The 25,453-nt window shown below is 44.2% G+C and overlaps 1 protein-coding gene across 3 annotated transcripts in view; it reads right to left on the bottom strand.

Moving 5' to 3' along the window:
• Window positions 1-25,453, bottom strand: part of CCDC33 (coiled-coil domain containing 33) — an 808,167-nt gene that overhangs the window by 349,272 nt on the left and 433,442 nt on the right. For all 3 annotated transcript variants that reach the window (XM_069222214.1, XM_069222216.1, XM_069222217.1), the window contains exons 10-12: window positions 7,538-7,667; window positions 4,226-4,359; window positions 2,997-3,068 (exon numbers count right to left, since the gene is read on the bottom strand). In XM_069222214.1, the coding sequence (XP_069078315.1) occupies window positions 2,997-3,068; window positions 4,226-4,359; window positions 7,538-7,667 (336 nt within the window). The remainder of the gene's footprint in view (window positions 1-2,996; window positions 3,069-4,225; window positions 4,360-7,537; window positions 7,668-25,453) is intronic.

Genomic DNA, 25,453 nt, shown 5'->3' on the forward strand with positions numbered 1-25,453 from the left:
GTTAGGAATAATAATCTCTTTACAGAATGTTAAAATGTTTATATGCCAAATGATTGGGGTTTTAAGTAAAGAAGTCATGATTAGACTTACAGCACACATAAATAACGAGCAGTTGAAAAAGGTTTGAATTGAAATTAGACAGTCACATTTCTGGTGGAATTGGTTGATATTGTTGATTAGGCTATGAAGACCTAACTATGAGGACACTGATAATTGTTTTACTATATATAAGACACCGACATCTATTATTCTTGCTATTCTGACACTTTATTCATGCTGTATTACAATTTATTTTCTCATCATCTTTTGTTTCTTAAGGTGTTTAGTGAAAATGCTGACTTGCTGTGCTATTGATGTAATATCGAGTACTTGGGGCTGAAGCCTGGGCTCTTGAGCTTGTCACACCACTCTTCGTTTTCATGCCATATCATGCCTGGATCCTTATATCCCCTATGGTAACTGGGAATGTTAAGGTTTCTTCCTTTCTGATCCATTTTCACTCTTTCTCTCTGTGTTGGGAAAATGTCCTGTGACTATTAGTGGCCTGACATACACCAGCACTTAGCAGGATAAACTCTATCTTTGTCTGTTTCTGCACCTCTTTGAATTCTATGAAAAAGGAATGGGGATGGCCCCATACTGCCTGTCATCTTAAAAACTTTCAAGGACAACTTGGGAAATGTAGAAGATGAAATGCTACCTAACAATCTGCTTCGGGGATGCTGGCATTCTACCTGATAGAGACAGAATAGGAAGAGGTGTTCTTACGTCTGACTTTAATCTCTAGTTCCAGGACTTGATCCCAGAACTGAGGGATGCAGTTTAGTAATAGGGCCTCCAGTGATAGAAAGGCCTCTTTTAACTTGTATAGTGTCTTCCAACTGCTGGGTACTGAAATTAGCGGCTAAGTATCAGAGTTGCAACTTAACACCACCAGACTCAGAGGTTCTTAGCAGGCTCTATTGGTGTGCAGCTAGAAAAAAAATGGAATAACCTACAAGTGTTGTGAGTTGCCCTACTAGAGCTCTCTGCAAGGGTTCCAAAGTCTTGAAGTTAGCCTGGAAGTAATCAGCAGGCACAACTGTTTGGAAACTACAGATTCTGCGGGACTGACAGCTTTCATAGTGCCTGAGAATTTCTTAATAGAGACGCAGCTGACAAACCCAGGGAATAGACGCTGCCCATGCCAAATTTCTGTGAAGTCGTTTGGGCAAAGTTAAAATGGTGAAGGTTCTTGGAACACTGCTTGCTCGCAAAGGACACTTGTATTACAACACCTTTCTTTTGCATGGTTATGAGTGTGATAGTAATATTTCAGCTCATGATTCCCTTTGGGATATTTTGATTTCATCACATCTTCTGACGTTCTTTCACACTTTTATCTATTTCACTTGCTAATAAAAAGTTCACATGTAACATTAACTTGGTTTGAGCATTCTAGGTTCTGTAATTCTAGCTGTATTGTTGTTGTTTTTTTGTTACACACACTCCACTCATTTGTATTTTCTCTTGGCACACCTAGGCAGTGTGGAAGCAGAGACCAGACTTGCACACTCGATGTGGACACTCCAGTTTAAGTGTTCCTTTAAAGACTTGCAGGAGATGATTCCACTTCAAAAGGCAAAGATCTTTGGAGATCTATGACTGTTGTAGAAACCAGTCACAAGTCCTAGCAAACGCAGCGGGGGTGGGGGGGGCCTTACAGTTGAAGACCAATTGATTTGTGCAGACTAATTTCCCTTTAGTGTTCAGCGTAATGGCTTAGTGGTGCCTTGTACTAATACTTTATAGTGCACATTGTTGCCATCATATGTGTTTCTATACTATGTTAGTTGTAACATTTGGATCTGTTAGAGTTGTCTTTACCCGTAAATGTTCAGCCTCACTCTAGTTGCAGCAGTGCCATTCTTGAGTATGATAAAGCCTTTTAAGTGGACTCACTCTAGTAGCAGCAGTACCAATGTTGATTCTTATACGGTAGTTTAGTTTAACTCGCTCTAGTTGCAGCAGTACCAGTCTTAAGTTTAACAAGGTATGTTAGTTTAGCTCGCTGTAGCTGCAGCAGTACCAGTCTTTTAATTCTCACTCTAGTTGCAGCAGTCCTGATTTCACAAAGTATTTTGTTTATTTTCTGTGTGTGTTTCTTGGAGGGTGTACATGGATGTCAGCTGACATCCTTGCTCACGCTGCCCCTAGGCTTAGACCCATGGACTTGACCCCACAGAATAACAGACTTAGCACTGTGTGGTGCTAGTAACTCTAATAGAACAAACCTGGTTTTCCTGATTGAATTCTGCCTAATTCTACAAATATCTTAAATTTTTCTAAGTATAATTTCTATTCACCGGCCTCTCAACACTACTCACTTCTCAAACCAGTCGGTATTCGGGTTGCACTTGCAACCCTTTGTGTAGCGTATATTATGATGCTGCCATCAGTGAATGTGACCCAGGTTACCTAGTTAGGAACACAGAAAAGCACGTCTATTGCTGCTCCTGAACGTGCAAGAAACACCCTTTCCTGGGTGATAGGGAAAAAGACCCCTCCACGGACATATCTCATTCTTTGGATTTAAATGGCGGGAGAAAATGCAGACCTTGATTTAGAGGTATGAAAGCAGCGCAGCTTCAACTCAACATGTGCAGACAAGAAACAGTACACCTGATCTGAGGACATAGTGCCTGCTCCCACAATGGGTATATGGTTAAGATGCCATCCCATGCTTTGTATCCGAGAATAAAAGGATATCTGCCCTTTCTATCACATACGACTTGTCATAAGGTAAAGAAATACGACGCACCGATTGCAGAGAGACATATGCATTTTAGGAGATGTTAGAGTCATGTCAAAAACCTTAGTACGGTGCAAAGGGACAATTCACATGCTTTCCACAGTTGTGTGCAGATCTGTTTGGTCTGGTAGCCACCAATCATATTCTATGAAAGCAGACAGTGTGAACTTCCTTCCCAGACCCAATGCCCTAATTCCTTTCTCACCTCAGAGCAGATCAGTCGAAGGATGAGACTCACACTTGGTGTGTTGTCAGAAGTATTCCTGAGGTATGTGCCCTACAGATCAAGAAACAAAACATTATGAGAGTCTGTATCAATACACGAATCAGAGTCATCACATATGCAGACCCAAGAACTGGGGAAATGTGTAATTCTCCCCAGTGCATCCACCTCTTGAGGTACGAAGTGATGGGCAGAAGTTATGGGGCACTGTTTCTTATGATCAAATGAGATTGATAATGTACATGAAGGAAACAGTACCACAGCTCCTTCAATAAATGAATTAGATAATACATTTACCAGAGAATACATTTCATGTTTTCAACATACTCATTTCATTTAGAACGTTACTCATTTTATCAATTATTAATATAGATGACAATTGTTGTCAACTGTGTTAGTATGCCGAAGATGGGGGGCTGTTATCCCATAAACTGCCATACAATCAGGAAGCCACCAATGTCGTCTGAAAAGAAGGAAATAAAGTGCTCCATCTGCATTAAAATAATAATATTCAAGGTTAGCTAATAGAAGGCGCTCTTTTTGACGTTCACAAGAATGCTTATGCTATGTTTGAATTTGTCTATGAAGAAGAGAAGGTACTTCTTTAGCTGAGGGGCAGACATCTTGGTAGGTGAATAGGGTTAAGAGCAGTGCTTAATTTTTAAATAAAAAGGTGCCTGTGCCCAAATCCCTCCTCTTAAACACGCGGCTGCTGCAATTAAATGTGTGAACATGGAATACTGAGGCGGCGTAATCCTGAAGCCATCTCGGGCCTCTTCGATCCATATAAATCCACTCTCTGCCCTTTCAGCTCACTCTTGCAGCTCTCTACTTTCTCCCTTTCTGATGCTTTTACGTTTTTCCCTTCATTCGTCTTTCCCATATGTCTTTTGCTCACACCAAATGCTTGAGGCAGAAGAATAAGCCCCGGCCCTCAAAAATAAGTGCCGGTGCTCAGCACTGGAAACAACAAGCACACGTTAAGCACTGGTTAAGAGAGAGGAGTGGCTGCTTTAGCTAAGGGCAGTGTTTTTGTTTAGCAGTCTCACAGTTAGTGAGAGGAGCTGCCACTCAAAGATTCTTGATTTGGTGCACAGCATAGGTGCAGATCTATCTCCTGTTGGGATTTTTCAAAGTTAGTCAGAGGAACACAATACAGAGTAAGAGCGCCTGCAGACAATCCCCCTGTCATCTCAGAATCAGATTCTCACCTGGACGGGAAGCTGTTCAACTTGGATCCCGCGCTGACCGTTCTCTGACTGAAGCTTCTGATACACAGGTGGGGTCAAGGGCACCAATGAGAATCCCAGGGGTCTGTCCAGATACCAGGAGGACCGATCTGTCACTAATGCAGCAAAAACATCATCATCAAACATTATCACAGGGAGAAGATAGAGAGCGTGCGGTAAGTAAGGCTGGAAGAAGGGAAGGATGATAAATGGATGGGTGGCAAGTAAAGATAAGAGGATGGATGGCAATCAGGGGAGGGAGAGAAGAACAGATGGGAAGAACAGATGAGTGGGACATCCTCTGCCATGGTTTTCTGAAAGGAAAAGTTCATTTTGGCACCCCTTACATTTTGGCTCCTTGACAATCTCTATGAAACTTCTCAAATTTAGTCCAGATTCCTCAGTGGAGTCGAAGTTATTATCAACCAAAATTGTTCTTTTTCTATGAACCTACTCAACCGTACCAACAGATTTTCTAACATGGACTCTGTGCTAGAATACCGCCTGAATGTGAAAGAGTGACCTTATATATTCAGGTATATCCCTAGATTTAGTACCAACTTCTAAAACAAGGCCTATATATACTGTTAGTTTAAAAAAATATGTTATGCCAATTTTGTTTAATGTATCTTCAGCTTCCAACAAATGTTCATTCAGGGGGGGTTCATTACAAGGAGGTACACCTCTGTGGAATGCCACAATCTGGTCTGTTTGAAGCATTTTGTGTTATGTATGTAGATGTTAAGTAGTTTGATAATCAAACCCTTTTAGGCTTTTATTGAGGCTACAAAGTTAATCAAACAGCACAGGAAAAGAAGAATCATACATCTAAGCAACAGTTTACACATAGAACACGCAGTGCCACTACACAAAATATTATGTCCTTGTCAAAAATGTTAATATTATTTGTACAAGAACACAGCATTCCTGTAACATAATTGAGGAATCTGTGTTAGGTTAGAGAGGGATCCCTTGAATTCCACATTGCAAGCCGGTCCACTAGAATCACCCTATCAGTGCCCTGATGAACAGTGCTGACACTGGGACACAGCAGCCGTGCCAGAGCTCATTCCCTGTGAGTGTGTGTTGACCAAGCTGGCGGCCTGAACCCTGCCAGCTCTATTTTGAGTTCCCTGCTGGGCGAGCGGGCAGAAACAGTGTTTCTGCCTGCCGGCCCAGTGGGAAACAGGGTCTTAACATTTCAGCCAGCTCCTAATGGAGCCGACTGCAATGTGGCGGTGCAGCGGGTGCAGCAGCACCCGTCGCTCATTCCACTGCCCGTAATCCGGGCAGTGGAATGCACGATGTGGCTGTGCATGAGGGCCCCTGCACTGCCCATGCCAAGTGCATAGGCAGTGCAGGGGCCCGCAAGGGCCCCCCGAGTCACCCATTCACCAGCCTGTCCATGGCGTGTTAACCACCATGGACAGGCTGGTGGATAGGGACTTGTAATCCCCAGGGAAGCCCTGCCTGCAGCGCTGCTCTGGTGGATTACAACTGCTGGGAGGCTGGCGGTGTCAGCAGTTGGACCCTGCTGGCTCCGCCACGGTCATAATGTGGCGGTCGGACTGCCATGACCGTGGCGGTCCGACCGCAACTGGGACCCTGGCGGTCTGGTGATCATGCCAGGATAGCATTCTGCCTTTGGTGTCCCTTACATGCCAAAAATAACGTGCAATATGCCCATACAAGACTCTTGCTGTTATTGCAGTCTATTTGCCGTGGGTAACCCAAGTGTCCCACTTATACTTTCTCTCTCACACTCACTCCTACCAACACTTACTCACTCATTCTCACGTTGACTCACTCATTTTCCCTAATGCCTTCAAACTCGCTAACATTTACTCTTAGTCTCACTCACTCATATTTATTACTTAAAATCACTTGCCCTCATTGTTGCTCTCACTTGTTCTCTGTCACGATTATGCTCACTTACTGTTGCTCACTCTAACACTTCCTCACACACACATTCTGAGCCATTCATTCTTATATCTACTCTCACTCACTTGCAGTCACTCTTATTCTAGCTCATTCTCACTAACTCTGACTCATTCAATCATTTACTGAGACGTACTCTCACTCATTGTCACTAACTCTCACCTTCTTTCACTCCCACACACGCAAACATGCTCACGCATACAGAAAAGCACACTCACAAACACAATCTGTATCTCGCACACAAACTCTCACCCGCAAACAGGCACACAACATGCATTTAAAAGTATTTATCTGCTTACCATAGCTGCCAACAAAACTCTAGTTCCAACTGCTAATGTTCCATTTTGTATTATATTAATAGTGAATAGCGAAACTATTATTCACTATTAGTAATATAAAATGGACAGTAAATATGGAGAGCAGAGTCCCAACAAATAAAACAGCAAACTGATCCTGTGTTTTTGGCACTGATTTTGCCACCTATGAGGCCAGGGTCGCAATGGCAGTGGCATGGGCCACAATGAGAAGACAGGGACTGCAGTTATGACCTCTGACGACCCCTAAAGTATGCCCTTGGCAGTGGTTAGGTTTGTTTTTAGGAGTGAGAGCCCTCCCTTCTCAGTAGAAACACAAAGGCCCTCATTGTGAACACAGCGGTCGAAACCGCCGTGTTCATGCTGGCGGTCAAACCACTGACCGCCAGCGTCCCCGGATCCCCGCTGGCTGTATAATGTACATTCCTGTAGGCCGGGGGGTGGAAACATTGTTTCCGCCCGCCGGCCCACAGGAATTCCTGGCCGGGACATTGACGGCAGTAACCTGCGCGATGAGGCATTGCACAGGGGCCCTGCACTGCCCATGCCAAGTGCATGGGCAGTGCAGGGGCTCCCTGGGGTGTCCCGGTGCACCCCTTCCGCCAGCCTTTCCCTGGTGGGGAAACCCCCAAGGGAAAGGCTGGAGGCTGAGGAATCATTATCCGAGGGGCAGCACCGCTGCCCTGTCGGATAATGATTCCGACCGCCACCAGGCTGCCTGACGGAGGCAGCCTGGCAGTGAGTGAGGGCCACCGTTGGCGTCCCTCATGGTGTTCATAATGTGGCGGTGTGGCCCGCCATGACAGCTGGCGGGTTTTTCCGCCACCGGCGGCATGGCGGGCCACACCACCAAGTTCAAAATGACGACCAAAGTGTTAAATTGAGCATATGCCAATATTGTTAAATTTAGTGATGTGCTTTAAGGGCAGAAAGAATAGTCAGAGAATGCTGAATGGCTATAAAAAGGTGTGGAGCTGCTTAATAGTAAAAATAAAAGTCGTAGAGGTCACTGATGCAATCGCATCTCACTGAGTGTACTCACCTGCTGCCTGGAGATAGTACTCTAGAACCAGGGCCGCTCCTTCGCTAAAGAGAGTAATGCCATCCCGACCTTGGAATAGGAAAGAGTGATTCCACGTAGGCTGTTCGGAGGGAAGCCCTGCGGGTGACACCTGAAGCAGAAACAATAAAAAAACACAACAGAAAAACAGTAAATGGCTGAATAAAGTTGAAAGGATTGCATCAGCGGAGAATGCGTGGCAGTATGTAGTAGCTACAGTGCTTTAAGCGTTTGCTTTAACTCATACTAACACCTCAGTTCTCCAAGCTTATGGCAACATAATGTTTGTAACCTCTCATAAAAGATGGAGCCCAGAATGGGGCAACATCAGCAGCCTCCCTTTCCATTCACAAACATCTCATGGAGCACTGGTGAGAGCAATAAACTTTGGTCTCTAATTTGAAAAGTTGATCATATATGGAGGTGCAGAAACTTATCGACACGTGCAGCTTTCAGCTCGAACATTAAGGACATCTACAGGAACGGATTATGTGGTGTGTGCCCAACTATCCAGTATACAGGTGTTTAAAACTAAGCCTACACCAATGCAAGTTAAAAGACAAACATTTAGTAAGAAATATGTACAAAAAATGAAAGGTATTATAGGATATAAAGTAATGTGACCGATGTGAGCACAATCGGACTCCAGATTTGGTTACCTGAGGCCCCTATGCTTCCTTGTTTCTTCTTCCTTACCATCCAAGATCACTTCCTGACTCAGGGCCTAGAAGTACAAGACACTGAGACACCGATAACTGACCTGTGTTCACACTGCGCAGCATAAGCATCGAGCCATCCTCGCACTGGCTGGCCCGAATGCAGCGTTTCAGGGGAGTCTGCACTCCTCATATTGCCTCATATTTGGCACGTTATTAATGCTTTAAATTGCCACATGTCGGACGTGTTTTCTAAATTTGTGCCAGACGTGGTCTGGCTGTCATACAAGACCACACCCAAAAAAAATGTAATCTCACAAAAGAAAGGAGGGTCTGAGGTCCGATCAGATTATCCGGGCCACAGCAGAGGTCACAACCTAGTGATTAAAAAAAACACTGTATACACCAAGGCAAATGGAATTCGCTACAGTGAGGCTGTTAGCAGTCAAAGTGTAAGATGTTCTGATTCTAGCTTGCTTCCCAAAGCTTGGTATTATGTGCCATCACGAAAAGGGAATCTGCTCCTTCCAGAAAGCTATTTTTTAAGCTCATGTACTTCTGCTGTTTAAGCCTTCATACTCTTGTATATTGATGGTGGCAATGCCCTACTCCATGGTATCCTGAACCCGACAACGGTCCTGCTTACGAGCATCCTGCATGCTGCAGAACGTCTCATCCCTAGCCTGAAAAAATATCACCACATCATCCCATTCAAACTCTACTGGCTTCTCTTTCGATCCCACCCTCTCTTCAAATCTATTTCAAAGCCAGCACGACCGTAACTCACACATATCTGGCTGATAAGTTCAATATCTCATATGGCTCTTCGTATTTCTGCAGCCAGGACACTATCAAACTAGAGACCAAAAAAGTATTAAAAAAACAAGAAAACAGGCATTCTATATATATGCATCCAGGATCTAGAGTGACAGCCCTGTAAACAGAACTGCCTCAACCCTGCTCCAATTTAACAAAGAGCTAAAGACATTCCTCTTTGAATAACTACATCACGTTGCAGGAAGCCTATTTCTGCTGCCAGTTCCAAGCTACCTCTCAGATCACTTGTTGATTGCATCCTTGCTTTTAATTAGGCTTGGGTGGAATTTCAATTACACTGGAGTAATCAGTGTAATTTTGGTAACTCTGCATTACTTTTTTACGCAGAATTACCGATAAAAATGTGATTATGAATGCTTGCGTAATTAGAAGTAATGAGAGTGGAATCCTACCGCCAGAGCACATTTAGCAAGCAAAAGCGCCTGCTCACGCTGCTGTTTATGTTCCGCTGAATTTATCTCTATTTTCTTAGTGCGAAAATCCATTCTCGTGGTCATTTTGTATTCAAGGATGCATATTGCACTAATAAATTAGTGGTAGGTGCTGGGAGTAAGTTGGGGGAAAATCCTACCCCAAGTGCACATTCGTTTTCTGTTGGAAATAGTGCTTTTTCTCAGCACAAAATAAATGTTTGCACTAAGAAATAGAACTAAATGGACAATTACCCTTTTCACATAATTCTGTGTAATCTCACAGAATTTTTGGGTAATTCTGTGTGATTCCGCCACACAGACTTTCACGAGTCACACCCATCCCTAACTTTAAACCCTTACAGCACTCTGATATAATTTGGCTAGGTTTGCATAATATATAAACTCATACATATACATGATCACCACTAGGTAATTATAGTTATGACAGCGTTTCATAAGAAAAGCATTTTTTTGGTTTACCTATAACTTTGCCACCATTTGACGAATGTCCCATAACTTAACAAAAAAAGTCTCATCCATGTCAGCTTCTTCATTGAAATTGTCAGGGTAATCCATGAAAATGAGGCGGAAAAAAAGGTGGGTTCCCAAAAAGCTTTTTCCCCATTCAATTTTCCACAAGAAAATTGAACAGGGATACCGCAAATGTGGCTGAATTGAAATACACAAAATTTGACATAAAGCTAGATCTTGGTCCATAAAGAATGCTTTTTGTAATCCTGTGTAAAACTGTTCAGTAGTTTTTTTTAGAAATTAAAGTTTAAAATGGATGTATATATCAGGCTGTTAAGGAAACGCAGACCTGACAGATCAAAAGATAAAATCGGATTGGCTGCCACCACATCAACAAAGATGTGGCAGCAACCGTTTTAGTAATCAAGAATTCAGTCCCTTGCCTAATAAAATGTTTTTAAAAAAACATATAGGATGATACATTGCACCTTAGGCCTGGTGGACCTCTGGGACCCACCTGGTCAAAAACGTAATTTTTGTTTTTGATCAGGACCGTGGATCCACAAACCTTACCATAAAAAAAGTCCAGGGGAGTCGGTGCATATATATTTTAGGGGAGGCGGGTGCTCAGCTACGTCCCTGAGCCTATTTTAAGGCCCTAGGGACCTAATCCCCGTGGGCCACTAATCTTATATTTGGGAGGTGGGTGCGTGCCCCTCCACTTCCTGGGCTTTTCTTAGGCCTTAGGGACCTAATTATTTTTTTAGGGGAGGGGGCACTGCCCTTCCCCTAGCCTCATGGCCCTGAGGATCCCATGCCCTGTGGCAGAGATTTACATTTTGGGGAGGGCGCATGCGTCTCCATTCCCAAACCTTAGATCACCCCCAGGAACCCTATCCTTGAGGTCGGATAGTGTTGCGGTGTTCCGGGGATCCCATCTCAGGACACTGGTGTTCCCTGTCTGGGAGAATACTCTCTTTTCTGCCTCCCAGAGACTTTGTGCAGCATATACACAATGTATTACTCATTCAAAAACAAGCCTAGATATGCATATTTCTTGTAAGTTGTGACTACTATCCGACACATCCCAGTTGCGCTTTAAAAGAAACTGTCCTTCAAGTTATTTCATACTTATTATATACATGTTCCACTTGAGCACACTTTAGGAATCAAGATATCAGACATTGTAAAAAGATTAAACCTAGTTGGGAATCCATAACACTCTGAAATAACAACTTCTTTCACAGCAGCAACCATGGTGTGAACATAATTTGTTTCATAAGTGTAGATTTTTTTTTTTTAACAAAGGAGTCATTCTTTTCACTCTATCTGAAATATATTTAAAGTATTACGCCTATATTGTAGATGTCAAACCACCTAGACAAAATGTTTTCATAGCATGTCTGAAAACAGCAATAAATTGCTAAAAGAAGATTACCATTTAACGTTAGCAAAACGACTGACGCCGCGTTGCCCTTTTTGTTCAATGTTTTTATACTGTGTGGCTGGTTTATTAGGCCTCTCGTTTCTAAGGAAAATAGTTTGGAATAAAAATAAATTATATGGCTTGCCAAGAGACAGCACACACAAAAGCAGACCGATTTAAGCATCGTCCACTCACAGCCTTTAATTAATCGCACTGAATACAAAATCAGTTGATATTTAAATCAGGGAAAGCAATTTAGTTTTATCTATAATTTGTTCAAATATTTTATTTTCTTATCAACATTTGAATACATCGACAGATAAAAAAAAATCTTTACATTCCATCTCTCTGTAGTTTTCTTCATACAGTCGCTAGCCCTCGCGAGCGCCCTCGCTTCAGACTGGTGGCAGGAATTAGACCAGCTTGTTCAGGGGAAGGGTTCAGTCACATGCATTAGCTTTGACGCTCTTCATTCAGTCCTTGGAGCCTCCTCCTCCCACCCGAAACTGCGCATAAATGGGGAGAAATGCGTGCGGCAGCAACGCTCCCAAAGGTCAATATTACCATTAACACCGACTGCCTGTTAGTGGATTATTGATTAAAGCCCTTTCTAATGTCAGTGCTCCATTACCTTCTGAGCCAGGATGATGTGCAGAGCTAGCACGGGACCTCTACTACAAAATGTAGTAAAAACAGCCCGTGCCCCCCTCCCTCTCTATCTGAGAGAGAGCCCCCACCCCCTCCCCAGGCCCTCGGAGAAAATCTATTATTCTTAGCGTGCCCTTTACCACCCTAATACATGAGGTGCTTTGTGGCATTCCAGAAAAACATTCACACACGACTCTGCCAATGCACCTCAGGTCTTGCTTCCACCCCATCTGCGTTACAATGATGACATCGGCAAAAAACGTCTTATTCCTAGATTGCAGTGTCTCCCACTATTCTTTCTCTCATAACTCCACACAGGGTTGTCTGTACCCTGTTCTGGAGCGCCCTGCACTTTACACTTGGGATTACTGCTGCATCTAGTGGCGGCCATTTTAAACGGCGCAACATGCAGCGCGAGCGCGCAGCACCTGGTGCACGAAAAACCTTATCAAAGAGGGCGGCACTGCGGCAATGCACCTCAGTGCTTGTCTCGCAGCCCATTGCTTTACCAAAGGCCAATAATAAGTCCTTATGGAAGGCAACTCAGTCCCATTTTGACCTGCAACCAGTCCTGAGAATCCAAAACTGACTTTTCGCTTTGCCAATGTTCCCCAATCCCCCAATCCTAGTTCCAACCTTTACCGTGATTCCGGCATCAAGATCCCAAAAACGGAGCTTACTTAATCAATCTCAGCTCCTCCTCATTACCCTAGTACTGGTATGTCAACACACAGGTCTGCCAAAACACTTCTTCCTATTTTCAAATATATAGCAATGCGAACACATTTCGATTCACACATCTATCAATGCATGTCGATTCTGACTACAGAACCCTACCCCACCCATCCTTTTCGAATTACCTACGAGGATCTGTCCATGCAGCTCAATTCTGTCCTTGCACATCACAGAATCTATTTGGTTTGTGGAAATACTGAATAATTCATATCATTCTCATGCCCTCTGTCTCGTCACCTCACCGGGACCCCTCACAGCTGCAGCCCCCTCCCCTGTACTCCTGCGCTAATGCTGCCCCTCGAGTGATGTGAGACGCTGGGCTAGGCCTCGCCTCTCAGGCGGCAAAGGACATTGCAATAGTGCACGCGGCAGCAGCAGAGGTTAATGGTTTTTCTGCAGCTGGCGTGTGAGACTTTTAATGGCATTCAGTGGTCCAGGCCTGGTAGCGCCACCTCGCCTGTCACTTCCTATAACCATCGCCACCTTCAGCCAAACAGGGTGAAAGTGCGCCTATGCAGGGCGCGCGGCCAGCTTCGCCGACTTAAGCTTTGCACGTGACGTCGACCATACAGTATCTCTTTAACCGTCAGGTAGGCCTTCTAAATACCCATCCCACCCTCAAATAACCCTTCTTTTGGTCATTCTCACTGCAGTGCACAGAATCGCTCATCCACGTGAAGGGAAGATGAAAGATGCCAGTTAGCTATCACGGAAAGACAAGCATTGGCAAATCCAATGATGCGAAACCTATTGGCTTTGTCAATGTTTTTTACATGTTGACAACAATGCGAACTGCTGTGTAACATGGCTTAAAGAACAAACAGGCCCTATGATGTGGCCACTATAGACCGCATCTTAGTGCTTTTTACCTTTTCAGCCATGTTGCACAGCATCCTGCGCTATTGTACAACATGTAAAATAAAAATAGTTTAGCAGCAATATGAGGGAGGATGGTGGGAAACACATCGAAGAATGGGGCCTGGTAAGAGGGATTGGGTGAAACAACGAGATTGGGATAGAGGAAGGAGAGGGACTGCAGAGACAAGCACTCAATAAGTGTATATCAGAAGGTCACAAAAGAGTAACTGCAGAACCTGAGGGGGCTCCCTGCAAAGTAGATAGAGGGTACCCCCTCCCCAGTCCACCACCTACCACTTTTGCTGAGGGCGGTCCCCTGGAGCACGCCACCTCCCCCACACCGCACTGCAGGGGCTGGGGGGCTTATGTTATGCCACTGGCAGGAGCCTTCAGCCAGTGAAAAAACACTGGCCACAGGAAGCTGTACTTGGTCCATGCTCCACGGTGGGATGAAGACTCAAAGTCCACACGGAATCCGGAGGCAAGGAGGAGGTGTTGACCAATAGGAAGCAAGGAAACACGAGTGTTGTGGGTGCCAACCAATGGTAAGTAAAGGTAAGTAATGGGCACACTCTAAGCCTCCTTTTAGCGTTTTTTTTCTTTACAAGAGATTTCGCAGGTACACAGCAAGACAGTGGTAGAGAGAGCACATGCCAGGAGAACTTAAAGGGACATCTCTCATTCCTATACATAGCATAACAAGTGATCCCATGTATGGCCACACTGTCCATTTTATGTAATGGGTAAAACCCTAGGAAAGAGGGAATCATGGACTTTGCATTTGAAAGGCCATGGTCTGCCTTGCTGGGCCCGTTACCAAGCCCGGGGATTGCACTATATATTCAGGCCATGTGCACCTGGCAGGACCCCTCAAGTGAACATTCATTTTCAATGGTCCATACTGTCCTAGTGTGCTAGAACTTAGTAGGTGGAAACCTGCAGTTCACATACTGAATCGTTTGCCCCAGTCAACTGGCTGGCTGTACTGTACTGCATTGTACAAGAGGTTGCAATAAAGGAAGCCTGAGTATCTGCCTATGGTTGTAGGATATCCCACATTAATTCCCATTGCCCACACTCAAACAATATTCAATGACTAAAATAGTGGTATGCAAAGTTTTATTTCACCAGCAAATTCTTACAATAGTCCAAAGTGTTAGGCTTCAGGAAGGATGCAAAGCTTTCTAATTCACCTTTGTAGAGTTTTTTCAACTTCGCAAAATAATTCTCAGCACATGGAAATCGTTTTGTTCTCTAAACAAAACAAGCCAGGCTGTACAATTTATGCAGAATACTTCATACCAGGTTTAACGCTTACAAAGCTTTTCTATGCAGAGACAAAAGATAGGATAATTTTTCTAACAGGAGAACCTCTCTCACGTTCTCACCCCCTACTGAGCATTGTTAATTCCTCACTCACTCAAGGCCTCTTCCCAGAAGCTCTCAAAACAGGCCATGTCCTCCAATTCCTGACAAAATCATCATTTGACCCTAATGACCTCTCCAACTACTTGCCTACCACGTACTAGTTATTCTCCATCAAGATAATTGAAAAAGAAGTGTATGCACAACTTCATGATCACACCAAGAACCAATCATCTCCTGGACGACTACAATTCAGGATTCAGATCAGGGGGCAGCAAGTAGACAGCTACATTGCAGATTAAAAACAGTGCTCGTGTGGTCACAGATAAAGGCGGCGCTTGATTTCTGATTTTTTTCTGGACCTCTCAGATGTTTTCAATATCAATCATCCTACCCTCGCCCATGCCCTGAGGACCGTAGAACTTGGCTCTGAGGTTGAGGACACATGCACAGTGCACCTCTCTTTTAAGGAGAGTGGCTACAGCTCTCCCTACCCAGCCTATCGTAGACTGACACTGATGGCAGTATAAATCTATACTCAGAGGAACCTTACCGCTTAGAAAGGGTAACCTACCAGCCCCCTCCTGGTAAAGTCTGTGCAGTTTCCTTACCTATTTCTTTTTTGCCTCTGTCATGTCTGGTATGTGTGGTCTCAGAGCCAGTGGGTTCCCTGGGTATGGATGGTTGTCACTGTGTATAATGTGACCTGAGTTGTTATCTATTCTGCTGGACATTCCAGCTTACCCGTACTGTACCCCTCCCTAGTCCTCGTAGAAGCTTGGTAAATTGTGGAAGGTACCAGCTCTGTATTTGTTTAACTCAAATTCCCTCTGCTGGGACATCCCCTCAGATTCTGCTGAGTAATGGTTACGGCTACCTGATCAAGTTTTATTTAACATTCCTCTCTGGTGATAGCCTAGACAGGTACCAAAAGACTGAGAAAGAGGGCAGCAAGCCCTCCTCATGCACTGATCATACAGTGAACATGCATGAAATATGCCTCAGGAATTGAGTGGCATCCAGGACTCGAAAGTAGCAGATCACCTGGTTGGATCAGCCTGACCACCAGGGAATGATAACAATCTGGCCCCATTGTCCTGTTGTTTGTTTAAGGATAAACTCATTTCTGACCAGCCACACAGGGTGGCAAAGTATTCAAAGATCCAGGGGTAAAATCTAGGAGTTGGATTGATATCTCCCCTGTCAGACCCAGGAACAGGGTTTGGACTTTGGAAGGTGTCTCTTTGACCGATTGTCCATGAAAGGAATTTGCCATTTTGATGGAAGGAGCTGAGCTTAACTCATCTGGTGACATCCCAGCAGCAAAGACCTATCTATGATGTTTGATGAGGTGGTTGGTGCTTTTAAGTGCAAGGAGACTCCAGTTTGCTGCTTACGATAAGGAAACGTGCTGCACATCCACATCAAGGGAGACAGGAGATGCTCCATAAATTATTGAAGGTGAGACTGCTTTACCCCTGACCCCTCCCCAGTGGCACGGGAGCCTGTGCTAGCTTCTAGTTCCTATTTGCAGTTGGGTAACAGTGCCCTTTTGAAGAACTTACTATTTGAACCGTTGGTACCTGTCCCAAGACTTGCATGGTCTCTAGCTGTGTCTTGTGTCCTTGTCCTGCACTAGTAGCAGGCAGCACAGTCTTAATGAGTGCCCTGATATTAGAAACTAAAGACTGCAACCAGTGGGCTCTGTGGTACAGGACCCCGCCCTTTTTTTTAATGTTATATGAGTGTATCAGTGTGGACTGGCACCCTCCATGGCCTCTACCCTCCTCCACCTACCCAAGTGGCAACTGGACTGTTGGGGCTCACACACCTACCCAAGCGGTTACTGTACTGTTCAGGCTCCCGTAACTGTGCCAGGACAACAGGTACCTCTGACACTACAACAGATGTGTCCTCACTAACAAAGGGCGGGACTTCTGTTACTCTGAAACAGACAGCAAAGGGATGGTGGTAGGTAAACATTTGGTAAGGGTGTTTGAGGAGACCATAAAGTGCCATGCACTCTGTAAGAGTGCATGGCCAAAAGTAAAAAAAAAAAAAAACCTGGAGAGGCACGTGGCCAGTGAAAGGACACTTGGCGCTAACAGGAAGCTTTGCTGGGCCCATTCTCCACAGCATCAACAGAAGCCCAGAGAAAACTGCAGGAGCAGAAGGTGAGCAGCTGGTAGGAAGGAGGAGGTTTGACCAGTAAGAAGCAAGGAAACCAGAGTGAAGTGGGACAAAACCAATAGGCTTGTGCTAAACACAAGCCTACGTTGAAATCAAGACACTCTGGCAACACTATAAAATATTGGCATGTTTATTAAAATACATGATTTGTTGATCTGTAATAAAGGAAATAGGTTTTTAATGTTAGAGGTGTTGTGTTTTTGCCTTTTAAGTTGCTGTCTTGAAAGTTTGCTTTAGCCTGCAGTGTTTTTTCACAGCTGTTGTGCAGAACATCTAGCTAGCAAAGGTAGTTAATTGAACAGTTTGACATGTTTTGTTTCTATTTTAGGATGCAGTTTTGAGAAACTACTGGAGATATTTAAATTGAATGGCGAGTTGTGTTCATTCAAGGGAATTTCATATTGTGGAACCCAATCGTCTAATTGGTAAGAATCTGACAGAGGGAATTAATTGACTGAAACTAATTGGTTGGTGGCAATTCATGGTCAACAAGTTACTGCAGGTTTAAAATAATTTACTGAATTCACACAGAAAAATTGTGAAGACTTATCAGAGAAACAAACAAAAGGAAAGCTCAGGACAGCCTGCATAACCATGCACAGTATACAACAAAGTTAATTTTGCTTATTTTCAACAAGGGTGCAGAACTAGTCTTCAACAAGCTGTCCACCTAAATGGAAACAAAGAGTTTGTAGAAGGGGGCAGAGGAGGGAGGGAGGAACATACTAATAAATTCACCTACGGCTAACCCCACTTGCACTAGGAAAGTAAGCAAGATCGCAGCATTCAAATGGTTTTTAACTTAGTGCACTAACATAGGGAAAATATTTAGGCTGGCCCAATAATGCTTGCGTATGTATGAGACAAATCTGGACGTCTCTTCAATTCCAGACGGACTTTAACTAAAGATTGTGTGCAGAATCTCATTACAATGAAATGTCGGACATAAAGATTGTTCCCTGAATATTGGGTACAGACTTTCTATTGTTAATTCCAATTGGCCATAATTTCGTAAACAATATTTAGAACACACTATTTATGTCAGACAACATTCTGACATTCATATTTTTATATTGTACCTGACTTAGGCAAGATATTCTCCGGAAGCTCCAAACTGGAAAATACTAATGTTTTTCTCAGGTTCAAAGCCTTGCTGGAAACCACAACGAGGCCTCCATCTCAAGGGATACAGTTTCCTCATTTAAGGTTTGTAGGTCTGGTCTACATCTCAGAGTTTCCAGACAGATGTCAGGGAATATTTGAATCTTTCCACTGGGTATTCTGCTCACACATAATAGCATCAAGTGTCACCAATATGCTGATGGTACACAACTATACCTGAAAGTCTTCTTTGCTTCAGATATCCAACACCTCAAAAACTCCCTGGCTCCTCTTGCTGGCCCACATCATCTTCAACACCAGCACTTCACCACAGTGCATTAACAGGCTACCAACCAGATACCTCACCTAAGACATTGACTTAATGCTTGTCTTTTACCCTGTACAGCGCTCCTCTGCATTTTGGCTAGGACCACACTATAGAAATATCAGATACATACATCCTATACATGCACAACCTCTCAGGGATAAATTCCTCGTATTTGCCGTAGATCAGACCACTAGGGCTTTCTGTTTAGATATGACTAATTTATCCATCACAGTATCTATTTTTATGGTCTTTTCTGTGAAGCCTTTAGCTGAAAGCTCAGTGGCTCTTAGCACCATCAACTGGGGGCACTTCTCCCGAAAACTGCTGCACCTCTGTCTTGAGCTCCACACTATCAATGTACGGGAATCCCAAGATAAGAATGTGGGTGGTCCTAGTCTAATTTTGCACCTTTTTTCCAAACTGAAAATAGAAGCATACTCTCAAACCCTCACATCTCTGTTACCTATTAAGCAATTTGTCATGATCCTGCCTGGTCTCCTCTTCTCAAGTGTGGGTATGTGCTGGTTTGCAACACTCTGCATCGGTTACACAGGTATTCATTACCTATAAGTCTCTATAGAGAAGATTTTCTTCTGTATATGATACTTCCCCCTTGAAGCTTCCCAGCGGTGGTCAGTTTTCGTGGAACTGGTCTGGTTCAGTCTTTTTAGGGTTGAGCCCGCAAGCACTCTGATCCCTGTTGTAATCTCTCTGTGGGCTTTTAACCACACCCATGTCATGCCCATCACTTTTGTTGGTTTGTGGGATTGCCTTTTAAAATTTGCTTGATTTCATTAGTGAGAGAAATGCATACGCCATACCTTTTTCGGTGTTCAGCCCTCCTCAAGAGCACCGGCCAACTACTGAAAACATACGAGGCTCCATGTTTTTCTTATGGTTTCTGTACTACCTTTTCTTTTTATTTCGTAGGCAGCGCGATCTCGGTGGGCAGTAATCAAGCACTTTTCATGACTACCAGTTTAATTCTATTGTTTATCCTTGCCCTCCTTCGCAAATTCAAGGTTTTACACAATGCAATAGTGCTCGTTTTTTTTTCTTACTATGCAAAGGTGAAACCGGACTTTTCAGTTTATGTGGCAAGAAAAGTCTGATTAGGAGTTTACAACGCTAGTAGCTCTAACTCGAGCAAATGTGAGACCTACCACATTGCAAATGCTTGTTTATTTTCTGCCCTTTCCATACGCACTGTGCACAACAGTCAACTGCTTTATGGCCTGTGAACATGGACTGGCTTTACGGCCTCTGACCATGAGCTGCCGTTATGGCCTATGAACCCAAACTAAATATATGAGATGTTAACCTGAATTGGCTTTTATGGCTTGTGCTCATGAACCGCTGGGATGGAGTCTATTAACTAGACCTACACGTACAGGTTGGACACTAAGTTATATGACCGTGTCCATGCCCATACTTTAAAATCTCCAAAAGGCGTGGAGATGAGGACATATAGGCCGCCCGCCAAGCGGGAACTGCCAGAATACCGCTGCACGGTCAAAAGACCGCCGCGGTAATTCTGAGTTTCCCGCTGGGCGGGCGGGCAAGCAGCGCCGCCGTGGAGGATTCCCTAGGGCAGCGGGAAACTGCCGGTTTCCCGTTTCTGACCGCGGCTGTACCGCCGCGGTCAGAATGCCCATGGGAGCACCGCCAGCCTGTTGGCGGTGTTCCCGTCATTTTAGCCCTGGCGGTCGTCGACCGCCAGGGTTAGAATGACCCCTATAATTGTTTGCATCTATTTCATTGTCATCCCACGTGAGCATTTCCTTGTGGACCACAATTTCATAGCAGGCCATCTCGTTGTTTGTCATTTCATTATAAGTAATATAATGAAAATATAAAACTAGTATTAGACGGATATTATTTTTTAGAAAAGGATTGGTGAGTGAATAAGGTGTAAGAGTTTAAGAGTATGGAGCAAAGGGGTATGGAAGCAAAGGGGTAAGGGGCAATGGTAAGGGGTTAAGGGTAAGAATAATGGCAAGGGGTTAAAAGTAAGTGAAAGGGGGCACATGTTAAGGGTGGAGTAACAGCAAACCAGTAGGAGGTTATGGTGTAAAGATAATAGGGTATGGCTAAGGGTAAGGGTAAGAGTATAGGGGTTAAAAGGTTAAGGGGTAAGACATTAAGGGAGTACAACTAAGCGGTAAGTCTAAGGAGTAAAGCGTAAGGGCTTATGGGTAATGTACAATCGTTACCTTTTAACAGTATATGTAAAGGGGCGTGGGCAAGGGTAAGGGTGAAGTGAAAGGGTGTAAGGATAAGGGTAAATGGGTAGGTGGTTAAGGCTGTAAAGTGTGAGTAGTTAAGGGGTTACGGTAATGTTGAGTTTATGGCTAAAGGGTTAAGGGTAAGGGAGTAAAGAGCTAAGGGTAAGGCAGTAATTTGTTAGAAGTTAAAGGTGTAAAGAAATGGGGTAACTGTAATTGTGGTTAAGGGATTATGGTTAAGGTTAGGTGTAGGGGTAGTAGGTGAAGGTTGAGGAGCGTTAAAGGCTTATTTGTCAGCAGGTACTAGTGTAGGAGGTTAGGGATGTAGAATGAGCAGGTATTGGGTTAAAGGTTAGGGTATAAAGTAATGGCATTAGTGTAAGCAGTAAGGAGGTAGGCGATTAAGTGTGTCGCAGTAAAGGGGATAAAGGCAGGGGGAAGGTTAAGAGTAAGGGATTGGGTAGGGTAGATAATTAAGGGTGAAAGGTTAACGGTTACTAAGTTAAGTATAAAGGTAAGAGTAAGACGTTAGGAGTAAGAATATTACTATAGTTATTGGTAAAGTTAATGGTGAAATACAATAAATAAGTAAAGTTAATATTTAAGAAGAGTAAAGTCACAAAGTAAATGTAAAAATGAGAAGATGGTGACCATGAAACAGCAAACAAAGGCTCGTCCACAAAATGACTAGGTAATGCCTACTTCGTGTTAATCCTTGCCTGTGACTGTGGCCTACATGCTGGAGTTTATCCTTTTATTTGACCCACTCATTCATTGCTTCCACACATTCAGACACTCAGCCATCTAGGTGCTTACACACTAGGCACATATGTACATAACAACAATACCCATAAATAAATTCACATACACACATAAGAGATGTTTAGGGGGACAGTAAATGTTTCATGCCATTCGTAAAAGCCAGAGCAGAGCAGGATCTTTTCATTCTATGTCGTCAGATGATCAAAAGAATAGGTGTTCATCGTCGGATGGGGGTAAATGGAGACACACCCAGCACAGTGACCATCCCCTCAGGCATGGAAGTGTCTGCCTTTGACACCCCACATCCTAGTAGGTCTTGTAAAGACCGCCAATGACTTCTTCATGACAATGCACAATGCATTGCAATTAATCATGAGAATGCAGTAGGCTGGTCTTAGTTTGATGGATCCCTAATGCCACCTTAATATATGGGGCCGGTCAACACCATGAAACACCAATTGGTGGTGATAAGAGGGGTTCATGTCATTAGCCCCAAGACTTGTGTACTAGGCAGTATGTAATATTCAATGACAGAACCACCTATCTAGTGCTGGACACCCCCGTTTAAGTAAACAGGCTGATAGCAATAGCGTAGCAATGATGCTAAGAGTCCTGGCGCAAGCGATACATAAATGGACTCACAGATTCACACTTACGACAGGCACCTGGGCGATTATTGAGGTAGACACAAAGAAAGAGATGAAGATACAAACAAGGGACCATTTTCACTAACAACTTCCAATTGACTGGGGCCAAATTCACCTGCAGAAAAGTTGCAGTTTGAGCGTGGCCAGACTCACAAATCATGCACAAAAAGAGGAGTGTGCACAACTTATTTTCATGACACGCACACTGCCCATGAGCAAATTAAGCACTGGTGGGCATGCCAGCAGAGTGGTAGCCGAAAGGCAGACGTATTCCTTATTGACAAAAGGGTTATACCTGCTTTTGCATTCTCCACGTGTTTTCTTTTTTTGCATGTCAGTTCTCATTTAATTTTTCAGGGTTAGAAATGACATCTGTGATTGTTGGGAAGGTTCGGTGAGGCCCGTCCAGGGATATTCGCTTCGGCTTCCACAAGCCATGTGCAAGGTTGTCCAGTGGCTGGCCAGTTGATTGTAGTTTAAACAAGTGCATAATAACTCCCTTTTACTGCTTGACCATTACACTCATGTATGACACAACTACTAAGGGCCATGTTCATCACCCAGTACTGTAACAGTTGACAGCAAATATACCCCCCATCACCAAACGATCAGACATGGAAGAGATCTGCGTCATGCAGCTGGCCAATGGAAATTTTTTAGTTCAGTCCACCACTACAGGTCCCAACCAGTTACATACTATTATCTCTTCTGGCATCTCACAATGGCAATCAGATATGGGATGATATTAACAAATTCCATCTCAGAAGATCTCTCTGACATTTCTCCCTTTCACCTTTGCTTGCTCAGGACATCAGCTTTAAACAAAAAGTCTCAGAATGGCAGCCCCAGGCAGTAACCAGCTCAGAGGACTATGAAGAGGGAAAAAAAATATACCATTAAGGGACATGCAGAGGTGCTCAAGGCTGCCACCTTACTGAGCACCATAAACTGTGCGCCTCTCATACTTCTTCATTAATAACATTGCTAAGCTCTGCGCCCCATAACATAACCACACCTCGGTGGTCCTCACACATGGCACAGAATCCCATGTAGGAGCAACAAGTAAAGACAATATCCTTCCAACCACACTCCAGCCACGCCCATATAGGCAAGCACTTCAGGGCCCCACAGAGGGCTAGTAAGAGCTATACAAAAATCACAATACAATAAAGGGCCTAATGTTGGTGACATCATCCAGCACTATTTGCCCCACTCCTTTGAACCATGAAATCCGTGGAGCTAAACAGATACTTCAGTACACATCCTTCTGCCGCAAGGAGAGAAAGTGCACTCACAAATCTGCAACGAACAGTCGAAAGGGCCTGTCAGTTTTCATATTGCCGACATAACGCTGTACGGAGTCGACAATGGTATGAGGAGCTATATAAATGCTGCAATACTGTGCCATTACTGCTAATCGCAGCTTAGTGGGTTCACTTTCATGAGTCTGGCCCATCGAGACAGACGCTTAGCCGCTAGACATAGAGACAAGCAGCATCACAGACGTATTAAGATACCGTATGTGTACACAGATGAACAGATAGACGCTTACAGCAGATCCGTTCTGCAGGGGATATGTCTGGCCAGACTCTGGAAGAACTAAGTGGACGATGCAATCTCCTCAAGCACTGATTGCCCTGTTTTCAGGCTTCCCTTTCAGTTGCACCAGATCCCTGCATTTCAGAGGCTGTCTGAGTATAAAACATTTCCAGTAAGTGAGCGTGACTGGAGGGGGCATGGGCTTGGAGGAATGACGCGCAGAGCCAATGACACAGATTAACCCCTTCAAATTCCACGCTCTGGGGTGGAAGCTTCAGTTCTCAGCATTCAGCTATCGTCATTTTCAGATTCATTGTTTTTTTGTACGAACAAAAAGGGCTGAACAGGAAGCTGTAACTGGGAGGCGCGGACGTAGGCTCTGAGGCAAAATGTAAGTAACTTTGAGAAAACAATAACACGTCACACTCACCAGGCAAGCTGATTCTAGGGTTTAAACACAAGAGGTTATTTTTAGTATATGAATACCAGCTGAATGAAGTTCTAAATGATCTATAATCTAACATTCTCTCGTATGAGACTTTTAAGCTCTTAAAATAAAACAACTATTGGCAAAGTCAATAGGTCTCGCCTTTGGGACCTATTGTCTGTGACAATGGTTCTAGCTATGCCGTACAGCATGCCCAATGGATTTTGCAAAAAGAAACATGCATTAGCAAAGCCAATAGGTCTCGACTTAGGGACCTATTGTCTGTGACAATGGTTCTAGCTATGCCATACAGCATCCCCGATGGATTTTACAAAAAGAAACATGCATTAGCAAAGCCAATAGGTCTCGCCTTTACAAGAGCTATTGGCTTGGTAATGTGTTTTTGTTGTAGACCAGTGTGGCTGCTGTTCAGCATGGATAAAAGTGAGTGACGTGGAGTGTCATAGAGTGGAGTGGGGGAGTAGTGATGTAGAGTGGATTTGTTGCAGTAGAGTGTCATAGAGTGGATTAGAGAGAATAGAGTGTTGTCGAGTTGAGTACAGGTCAGTGGTTTGGTGACAGTGTTGCAGAGTGCAGTCGTAGAGTGGAGTGGGGTAGTGTGCAGTGAAATGGGGTAGAATAGGGTAAAGTGGATTGAAGTGGATTGAGGTAATCTAGTAGATTGTATTGCAGTAAACTGGAGTGGATTGCATTGGGGTAGAGTGGGGTGGATTGGATTGGGTGGAATGGATGAGGGGGATTGGAGTGGGGTGGATTGAAATGGGGTAAGGTGGATTGGAGTGGGGTGACCCGGACTGGGGTAGAATAAATTGGACTGGGGTGGGTGGATTGAATTGGAGTGATAGGATTGGGGTGGAGTGGATTGGAATGGGGTGGGGTGGGGTGGATTGGAGTAGGGCGAACTGGAGTGGGGTACAGTGGTATGGATTAGATTGGACTGGAGTGGAGTGGGGTGGATCAGATTGAACTGGAGTGAGGTGGACTGTATTGGATTAGAGTGGGGTGGACGGGATTCATTAGGTCTGAGTGGCGTGGATTGAAATAGAGTGAGACGGATTAGAGTAGGGTGGATAGGGCTGGATGGGAGTGGGGGGCTGGCTGGATTGGAGTTGGGTGGACTGAACAGGGGTGGGTGGATTGGATTGGCATAGTGTGGGGTGGAGTGAAGTAGTTTGGATTAGAGTGGAGTGGACTGGAGTGGGGCTAGACTGGATGGGGAGGATTGGATTGGAGTCAGGTGGATTGAAAT

The sequence above is a fragment of the Pleurodeles waltl genome, chromosome 3_1, assembly GCF_031143425.1.
Source record: "Pleurodeles waltl isolate 20211129_DDA chromosome 3_1, aPleWal1.hap1.20221129, whole genome shotgun sequence".
Taxonomy (NCBI): domain Eukaryota; kingdom Metazoa; phylum Chordata; class Amphibia; order Caudata; family Salamandridae; genus Pleurodeles; species Pleurodeles waltl.